Genomic DNA, 10,727 nt, shown 5'->3' with positions numbered 1-10,727 from the left:
AGTGATATGACCCATATGTAAAAAGTAACTCATTAATATTCAAAATTAATGTTTCGGCAACAACTGCATGAAAAGATATAATAGAGGAACGACTTTAAATATTGAGAGTAGCAGTATTGCATTAATTTATATAAATTAACCCCGGGCTATATGCGCGTACGCATATCGTACAAAGTCTGCCTCCCGCCAAGTGATAAAGACGAACTTATCGCTGTCAATGTCCAAAACCATAGGCATACGTTTCTTCGTGACGGTTCTATGGTTGACGTTTATAGTGAAAGTTTAGCCATAGTCAGACCGTCCAAATACGGATAACGGGACGTTGGCGGAAGGAAATATTTCCCGACACTGTTAAAGATCTTGTTTTGGTTTCACGACCTGGACACGCGACGGTGTGACGTCGAAACGATATCGAGCGTCTGTAGCAATTTTGCCTGAAACTAGCGATCATTTTTTCAAATATTGCCTTAATAACCCCCTTTTCCGTATAACTTCACAAAGTCACCAACGTTTGTTGGATGTTGACAGCAGACGACGTAAACAAAACAGCATGTGGCAAAAAGCGCGTGGAAAGAGTCGTCCCGGTCAAAGTTCATCTTCTCCACCAATCAAAACTCTTGAAGGTCATATACCACGTGTGGTATGTAACTCATATTTATCTAACAGTCTGCGTGCTTATGCAATGATCAGAAAGTGGAATAAGACAGCGTATTGTGGTAGAAATAAATCAGAGCGTTTTTTTATGCCACATTTGTTATTTGAGATAGTATATCCCGTCCAATTGAATATACACGCCACCTACGATTTAAATATACTAGTCAAATCTTTAATCCAGATATATACCGATTCCTCAGGTCAAAATGGCGACCATACAACTTCTACAACGTCTACTAAAATCCCTCGGGAAGAAAATCTCTCCGAAGTAGTAAATGAACAATACAATGTAAGACATATGTACCAAAAACGTCCAGCAATGTAGAACTGTCTCTGTTATAGATAAATAAATAAGATTTAAGTTGTTTATTAAAAAACCAAGATTTCTAGAGATGAAACTTGAAAAAAACTATGGACAAGTTTTATTTTAGCTTTCATGGTCACACGAATTAATATTTGATTTCCTAATGCGAAAATAATATCGTTGTGTTGTTATCACTATCCCGGTTCTATATTTGAGGACGTCACATTACTAGGACTTGACCTAGTTTTACATGGCCGGTGTCAACGATGAAGCAGAAAATGTACTTACCCCCCCCCCCCCCCCCCCCCCCCCCCTGGAACGTCAGGTCTCATCACACCTCACAACTCTGTGTACAATTCTTTCATTTCAGCATTCCCTTGTTTGTTGATCTGCTGCAACATAACAACCCTTGTGATTTGTTTCATTTTATTTTGCGGCGTTATGATTACCATTGCGAAGAGTTAAAAACCGGCTCACAAAAACATACAGCTTTGATGCTTGTGCTTTTCATAAAATTAACTACAAACAATATCATAGTATCGTACCTGTGCATGACTCGAATAACTGAACCAAGTCACCCATCATTATCGTTATGCATTATTAACATTTCTTTCGTTGTAGCATGTATATTTAATGTTATCAGTGTCGTTTAATTTCTAATTCATGCATGTACAATGTTGTAAATCTTTTAGATTTTTCTACGTAAGAGTATTTCTATTTTTGTACTTTTGTGAAGTTTTATAGCAAGTACTTAATTACCAATAATTTATTTCTATGCATGTGTTGTTCCATTTGAAGCGGCAATAACCTTTAATNTTTTTTTTTTTTTTTTTTGTAATGGTTTTTATTTTTCCAAGGTTTTCATTACATATAAATATACATAAACAGGACATTCACGCATTCTCACATATACACACACGGATATGGATTTAGCATTATCACAATCAATTTCATTGTCATCATAAAATCATCATCAACATATCATCATCATCATCATTCATCTTTATCATCGTCATCATCCTCTTTCATATATACATTTTAATTATTCAATCATCATCATTGCCATAATCCATCATCATCCAAAAATTAACATAGGAATTGCCAAGTGCCAGATACCCAAAAGCATGATGTTCTTCACTTGTCCAATACGGTTCAGCGTGGGCTATTCCGAATTATTCTGACGTTTTATCGATTTTTTTTATATCGGTCTGTCGTCGATTAACCTCAGAACTCTGGCCCTCTATAAAATGCGGGTTATAAGCGACCCGCGCCCGGGTCGCACTTCAAACTGATATTTTAGAAACAAATCGTCACTTTCACACACATGTCGCACATGGATCGAAAGATCTATTCTTTATGCACAACATGAACATAAATTGCATGCCTTTTTTGATAGCCCCGCCTTCTAATACTACGTGACTAAAATATCGCCGGCCTACGTCATAACGTTGGGAAATACCGTCGGCAACGTGAGATCTCGTCAAGTCACGTGACATTGCTCATGTCCTAATTAGCATTAAAACCATGGGTTGGTACAGGAAACGTTGGAAAATACTGTTCGTAATGATCTTTGAAACATGTTATTGATGCCCACCTAGCGCATAAAGAATAGATCTCTCGATACATGTACGACATGGGTGTGAAAGTGACGATTTGTTTCTAAAATATCAATTTGAAGTACGACCCGGGCGCGGGTTGCTTATTTCCGGCATATTATAGAGGGCTGGAGTTCTGACGTTAATCGACGACAGACCGATAAAAATAAGACGATAAAACGTCAGAATAATTCGGACTAAGCGTGGGCGTGTTCATTGCTAAACATGTGCTTCATGGTAAACGCTCTAAACACAGCCACACTTAATCCAGGACATTTTTATTTTTTTTATAGATTTCGCCTTAATGAATACACTTTATAGTAATGCCATAAATCTTTCAGATACTAAATAAGGAGGAATCTGATTCGCCTTACAGAAATATAAGCCACACATTAAAAATATTTATGTATGTAACAGAGACGAACAAACCCGTATTATATAAAATTTGGCTATATATTTACGCTGTGTATTTCAGCAAGGTAGACATATTGATATAGTATTCTTTGTATAGTACTATGTATATTACAGGGAATGGTAAAACGGACGGTAAACGTACAGACGTGGTGAGACGAGCTAAAATACGAAGTACAAAAGTCATGTTTGCCGTCGTTTCAGGTAAGAATACAATATTCGTTAGCTATTTCAGGAAAAAGTAAAATCGATTTGATTGCTATCTTAGCAATCTGTTTGGCAAGGTCATGACTTTAAAATCAATTTATACTACTCTGTTTATTTTTTCGGTGTTTCGTCATGTGTTCAGCCTTCCTTTGTGTATTTACAGTGTTTCTGATCAGTTGGAGTCCGCATACCATCAATTTTCTGTTGATGGTGTATGAAGTAGTGGATTTTACCTGCACAACGTTCATCTTGTTTCCATTGGCGCCGTTAAACAGTATGGCGAATCCTATAGTGTTTCTAGCCTTCAACTACAATACCTTGTTTGTACATAACAGAAAAGGGAGTGACTTAAACAGAACAAGTATGAAAACCACTTTTTCTACTTTTACACGTAATAGCACGGAAAGGACACGTGACTTACTCGTGCCTGCCAACATTCCTGCACGTGACGCATGAGCACGTAAGTTGTAGTGCCTAAATACTAACATACCATTAACTACTTATCAGTTTTAACTCAAAATAGAACATTCAACAGTGTAATGAGTACATGTATCTAACGAAATTAAAATTCGTTGAGTGTGCTTAGGGTTCACGTTTGAACATCTATTGAACATAAAATGTAAATGCATATCACTATGTTCAACAAAACGAAGGCTAACCAAATCACCAGGACATAGAGTATGGATATGGCATAGAGATGAAGACCATCTATTTTCTGATTCAGGACTAATCCTGAAAGCTTGAATCTAGAATGACTGAATTTTTCTTGAACAGATGTCAACAAATTATGTCTAGTTTGAACTGCATTACTCCAAGCTGCGTAATCGTTATAAGATTATAGATTTTTATTGTAAATGTATTATTGGGTTCCAGATAACATGAACACAAAAACAAAATGTGTCCTTGTAACTAACAGATTAAAACATAACCTGACGTGGAATGTGGAATATTGTATATAAATGCATTTACTTGTTCAAACATTTCTTATGCAAGGTAAAAAAAATATATGAGTAAGCAAAAAACTAAGTTCCTTCTCTCATCTGTGTCGACTACCGTGGTTGAGACAAGATTTCCGAGGGAGAGACACGACCCTCAAGGGGTTCCCATGACGACCAAGAGAGAGATTTGACTGTCAAGAGAGAGAGAGACAAAACCGACAAAGGATAAACATGACCTCCGGGGGAGAGACCGCGAATATGATACACGATATCCAAGGGGCAGACAGGACCTCTGAAGGACAACACGACCTCAGAGGCGAAAAGACACGACTTGTGAGGGAGTGCGGCGACCTCCGAGGGAGGAGAAAAAATAAATAAACGTGGGGTCCATAAATACAAATATTTTTTATACAGAAAATAATTCGGTAATTGTTATAATGGCAAATATTGGCAGGTGGTAATAGACTGTCAGTTGCTATACCGCTATACAGTGTACTAACACCATCATGTCCTCGGACTGCTATACAGTGTAATAAAACCATCATGTCCTCAGACTGCTATACAATGTAACAACACCATCATGTCCTCAGACTGCTATACAGTGTAATAACACCACCGTGTCATCAGACTGCTATACAGTGAACTAACACCATCATGTCCTCAGACTGCTATACATCGTAATAACACCATCGTGTCCTCAGACTGATATACAGTGTAATAACACCATCATGTATTCAGACTGCTATACAGTGTAATAACACAATCGTGTCATCAGACTGCTATACAGTGTAACAACACCTTCATGTCCTCAGACTGCTATACAGTGTAATAACACCATTATGTCTTCAGACTGCTATACAGTGTACTAACACCATCATGTCCTCGGACTGCTATACAGTGTAATAACACCATCATGTCCTCAGACTGCTATACAGTGTAATAACACCATTAGGTCCTCAGACTGCTATACAGTGTAATAACACCATCATGTTCTCAGACTGCTATACAGTGTTATAACACCATCATTCTTCAGACTGCTATACAGTGTAACAACACCATCATGTCTTCCGACTGCTATACAGTGTAACAACACCATCATGTCCTCAGACTGCTATACAGTGTAATAACACCATCATGTTCTAAGACTGCTATACAGTGTTATAACACCATCATTCTTCAGACTGCTATTCAGTGTAACAACACCATCATGTCCTCAGACTGCTACACAGTGTAATAACAACATCATGTCCTCAGACTGCTTTACAGTGTAACAACACCATCATGTTCTCAGACTGCTACACAGTGTAATAACACCATCATGTCGTCAGACTGCTATACAGTGTAATAACACCATTATGTCATCAGACTGCTATGCAGTGTAACAACACCATCATGTCATCAGACTGCTATACAGTGTAATAACACCATTATGTCCTCAGACTGCTATACAGTGGTATAAGACCATCATGTCCTCAGACTGCTATACAGTGTAATAACACCATCATGTTCTAAGACTGCTATACAGTGTTATAACACCATCATTCTTCAGACTGCTATTCAGTGTAACAACACCATCATGTCCTCAGACTGCTTTACAGTGTAATAACACCATCGTGTTCTAAGACTGCTATACAGTGTAATAACACCATTATGTCATCAGACTGCTATACAGTGTAACAACACCATCATGTCATCAGACTGCTATACAGTGTAATAACACCATCATGACTTCTGTTATACAGTATAATACCATCATCATATACCAAGCCTGGTATACGGTGTAATAACTCTAGCACATACTATGTCTGTTATACAGTATAATACCATCACCACATACCCAGCCTGGTATACGGTGTAATACCTCTATCACATACTCAGTCTGTTATACAGTATAATACCATCACCACATACCCAGCCTGGTATACGGTGTAATATCAATTTAATATACAAATACTGTTATATTGATAAATAACACATTTGGATACAGAGAAAAACTGATGGTGTGTGTTTTCCCGGTTTTATCCTATTTAGATAGCGCTAACAAATGTTTACGTTTTGCTTCAAGAAGTAATACCAACTCACTTCAAGTCCTTCTTGCTTTATCTATATTCCTTGAAAATCATATCATAAATCGTGATTGGAACTCATGTCAAAACTTTATCAATCAGTGTACAGTAATACAATGGTTGTAATGAAGAAATAACTGTTTATATTTGTCATCATTTATATCATTGTAATTCTTCCCCTTTTATCGAAAACCATTGACAAAACTTCTCATGAGTGAAGCTCTATTGAATAATGACTTAGTTTGGTGTTGTCTTTGTCATCTGATGTTGCCAAATGCGTATGCTGTTGCCTTATGATATAAGAATATATTATTACTTACATGTTTACTGTCAGATGTTTTGTTTGTTCGCATGCGAGATGTTTAAATTTGTTGTGCAACAAATATTGCACAAATAACATCTTATGTAGCAACTGTTTGATACAACATGTACAACGTTGCTAGAAGTTTAACATTTGTGTGAAGCTGCATATCAATACTAGTAAACTTGTCAAGAAGCCACTCAGTCTGACCAATCACAACAGAGTACCTAACGTAATATATTAGGTCAATCACAAACCAGTATCTCACTGAATCTATCCAATAACAATAGGATACCTAATCTAATATGACCAACCACAAACAAAAACCTTATGCAACCCTGAAGTGAGGATTCTCCACATATCATCAGCAATTTTAGGGACTGAATTCTGTTTACAAACACTTTTGTGTATATTCTAACAGATCAAAAAAACCAAATCTTCAGTCATTGTGATATTATCACTTGTTCTTATTACATCAGGTCCTGCTCGGTTTGTTTGGGATTCATAGAATGTAAGTACAAATAAATAACAACTTATGGGCACATTTCTGCACGCATCCTTTCAGTTTTGCGGATCTGCTTTTGTGAAAAGTCTTCTTTTTTCTACTGATTTTTTTGTCCCATACATGTACCTAATTACAATAAGGAGTACATGACAAAGATTGAAAAAAGAACTTTTTCGCTAGGGTGGGTCAAAGATACAAATTTTACGTGATATGAGTTATTTGTAGTTTATGATGATCGCATGCAGAAAAGATTCATATTATTTTTATCATCACCGCAGAATAGCAATCTAGAAACCCCTACCCAAATTTTCAATTCTAGAAATCTTCATTTTCACCACTTTTTAGTTATTAAACGATCAAAATAGCAACAGCTTTGATAATTGATTTGTATAAATATTCACAGGGTTGAAATAAAATTTGTTAATTTTCTTAAAACAACCAATCAAATGAGGGTCGGTACTCTTTTTTGCCATATTATTTTTTATTATTTTTCAACTTTTGGGATTAAAACGCAAAAGGGCTTCAGTAAAATATCAATATCGTCTATTTTTTTTAACTTTGTTATCAATCATTTTCGTAATATTGAACAGTAAAACTTGTACAGCAAACATCAACTTGCTAAAATGACACTTTAAGTGATTCATCTAGTGTAAAAAAAAGGGATTCAAAAATGGCATAACGCGGAGCGCAAGACATTCAAGTTTTTGTGGAATTTTCAAAATAACTGCTGATTTATTTCTTTTCAAAAATGTAATAAAAAAAAAGTGATGCAAACAAAAGTTATATAGTTTTTTGACACATTTTTTTATATTGGTTTTTGCTTTCGAAATTGATCATAACAATTGATCATCATTTGTTAAATTACTCATTGAGGTAGGCGTTCTTTTTACATAGAACCGTGTATACCTCGGTTTGGAGCTGCAAAATGCAAGTAGGTGTTATGATATTTAAGTTGATATCGGGCTGCATTTCACAATCCAGGTCTATAAATGGCTTGCCAAAATGTGTATTACCGACTCGTCGCGTTTCGATGCTCTATCAGAGGGTCCGTCACCGTCCTCTCCAGCCACGACTTTGACACAGGTTACATGTGTGCAACGAAATGTATGTAACTATATATTGTGTCACCGTACATAGGCTATTGTATGCCTGGCTTACACAACAAGGTTTTCTTTCAGATGCTTTGCTTTTTATTTATTAAGTACGCCTCTACTAAACAGAGTAGAAGGCGTTAATTTGTCAAAAAGTTTGTACACTATTACTTTTCCCAGTTTTCAAATGTACGCACGGTAATTAAAACAAACAGAGATACCTCATATCCTCATATGTATTAGGGTAGAATTTTCCGAAGCCGGATGCAAAACATATCTATTATGGTTACAGTGACAACACACTTGCCAATTCTCCCTATTTGCGAGGGAGACTCTAGATTTTAAACCCTAAAATTGAACATTTCAAACCAATTGTATTTGTTAAATTATTCATAAATTCTAATAATTCAAAAGATGCCATTTTAAAATGTTAGTTTGTCCCTAGGTGATATACAAACTCATTTTTATTTTATTTTTTATTTTGAGCACGCCTTTTCCCCCGATAGGAAGGTTAACAAGTATAAAGGTCACTATTAAGATTCTGTTAAAAATATCAATACATTGGTAACTTAATCCTTCTAAAATGTATTCATTTTATTTGTCTGGACGACACTCATATTTGTCATTTGCAAAAATCTGTTATAAACGTGCCAGACCAGCTTTGCAATTGTAAGCGAAAGGTTCAAATATATAAGCTGGTAAGCTTTTTAAGCATAGAAAAATACTATTAATGATGATGAATTGTACAGTTTATACAAAGAAAGATAATATAACAATCTGGTGTCCAGGGTTTAAATTCCGGTTTGGCCTCGTTGAAGTTTCATATTGTTTAGTGTTTTTCCTTCCTTATTCTTTTCATAGACGGGACAAGTAATAATTTACTTTTGTGAAATATTTTATCAAAGCTACAGTCATGTCAGAGAGAGCAGTTGTCAATGCCTAACTGCAGTCTTGAACAGTCGTACGTACGGGTATCCTTTATTGTCCGTGTTCATTTCTGATTACTGTTCTGAAATTATAAGATGGTAGTTAAGCACGCATAAATATTGTAGCTATCAGATATTTGATTTTATGAAATCTTATAATTTTTCAAAAGCTACACTTCAGAGTCTACCAATTAGAAAAAAACAATTCTGTCTATAGGTTCCTTGATAAGATCATGGTCAACAAATTATAAAGCTTCAAAATCCAAATAAAATAATGACATTCCTACATCACATTTCTGATTATTTGCATGATATAGCAAAACAGAGACTCATGAAGATTGATTTGTATTTTGCATATTTCTAAAAGTCTAATACCGAAAATAAGCGTGTTTTACTGTGTTATGTCATAGCTTGTTGTGAAGTGCTATGTGCTTGTAAGTATAGAAACCTCATATTTATTTCAATTAGCTGTTCAGTTTCTAACATGACGCATGTATTTAAACATCGTTTCTACGTCAGAATGTTATTGAATGCAACTTTTGAAATATGTTTGAAATTTGCTTGTTTTCGCAGGTCATCTTCAGCAAAAACAAGATTTATTTGTTTTGTTAATTTAGTTTTGAAATCGTGAGGGGATCGAACTTTCAGGAATTTAAATATAAGTTCTACGTTTCTCCTTAGGTTTTTGGGTATATTGTTGCAAGCTTTTAACTTCCGGACTATTCAAATCTTATTTCACAACACTGTGACTTCAAATACTGCATGTATAGGGGTTATATTTCGCGGGATTCTCATTTTCGGTTTATTTTCATCTGAATTAAAATCCGGGAACCCGAAGACGATCAAAATATTTACCATATCACTGACGTCAAAGAGAGGTAACCTGTCATTGAACTGGTTATTTTTTATTTATATATTAGTGATATATTTTAAAAAATGTTTATATTTGATGGTCAAATAAACCGAATATCTAACAGTTTAACAGGAAATGGTTTAAAACATACATGTAGTTAACATTGGTGGAAACGTAATGTTAATTCTATAGTGTGATCCACACAGATCAGTAATAATTCCTTTTTTTTATCTTTTATTTTTCCCAGTGGACACTACTTAAAGGTGATCGGCTGTGACATCGAGGATATAAATGAGGTCTCAAATTATAATCTATCGGATTTCAAGGTTTAAAAAAGTGCTATTCGTCCTGCATCAGACTAGTGTTTGAAACGAGTTCAGGAGATGGGGGATACGGAACTTTTAAAGAAGGGGACTTGCACTGGTGTTACATATCAGGGTAGGGGTAATGTGCTATGTGTCACGCTGCAGCTTTGAAGGGCAATACGTATTGTGACGTTTCCCCCCTATCGATCAGGGCCCTGACCTTGACCTCGAAGTCCAGACTGTTTGTGTGAATGCGTTATATATGTCAGTTGTGCGTCCCTGGTCGTTAAGTGGTTGGTCAATCACAGTCTGTAACTCTGTAATGCGAGTACTAGTACCGCTGCCACCATAATTATGTGCGTGACGAATAATTAACTAAACTATACCTGCCTTGTATATACATGTGCTAATATATATATATATATATTTGAGACTAGTGAATGAGCCAGTGGCTCGATTTGACAGGGCGTTCCTAAGTTTATCAAGGCCTTATAATTACTTGATGTGAGATTTAAAAAAAATGAGTTACGAGGCCAGATTGGTAAGCAATTCCGTTGCGATAAATCAAATA

At 35.7% G+C, this 10,727-nt stretch overlaps 1 protein-coding gene across 2 annotated transcripts in view; it reads left to right on the top strand.

Moving 5' to 3' along the window:
- LOC110448307 (cardioacceleratory peptide receptor-like) overlaps positions 1-10,727 on the top strand; it is a 48,630-nt gene extending 37,903 nt beyond the window's left edge. Inside the window, exons 5-7 of one of the 2 annotated variants that reach the window (XM_021494476.1) lie at positions 3,082-3,168; positions 3,335-3,532; positions 10,099-10,727. In XM_021494476.1, the coding sequence (XP_021350151.1) occupies positions 3,082-3,168; positions 3,335-3,532; positions 10,099-10,112 (299 nt within the window). In that variant the 3' untranslated portion in view covers positions 10,113-10,727. Of the gene's footprint in view, positions 1-3,081; positions 3,169-3,334; positions 4,155-10,098 lie in introns of those variants that run through there. The other variant, XM_021494475.1, reaches the window with a different exon arrangement.

The sequence above is a fragment of the Mizuhopecten yessoensis genome, unplaced genomic scaffold (genome assembly GCF_002113885.1).
Source record: "Mizuhopecten yessoensis strain PY_sf001 unplaced genomic scaffold, ASM211388v2 scaffold3989, whole genome shotgun sequence".
Classification (NCBI taxonomy): domain Eukaryota; kingdom Metazoa; phylum Mollusca; class Bivalvia; order Pectinida; family Pectinidae; genus Mizuhopecten; species Mizuhopecten yessoensis.
The sequence above is the reverse complement of the archived record's forward strand: the minus strand, read 5'-3'. Positions and strand labels throughout refer to the sequence as shown.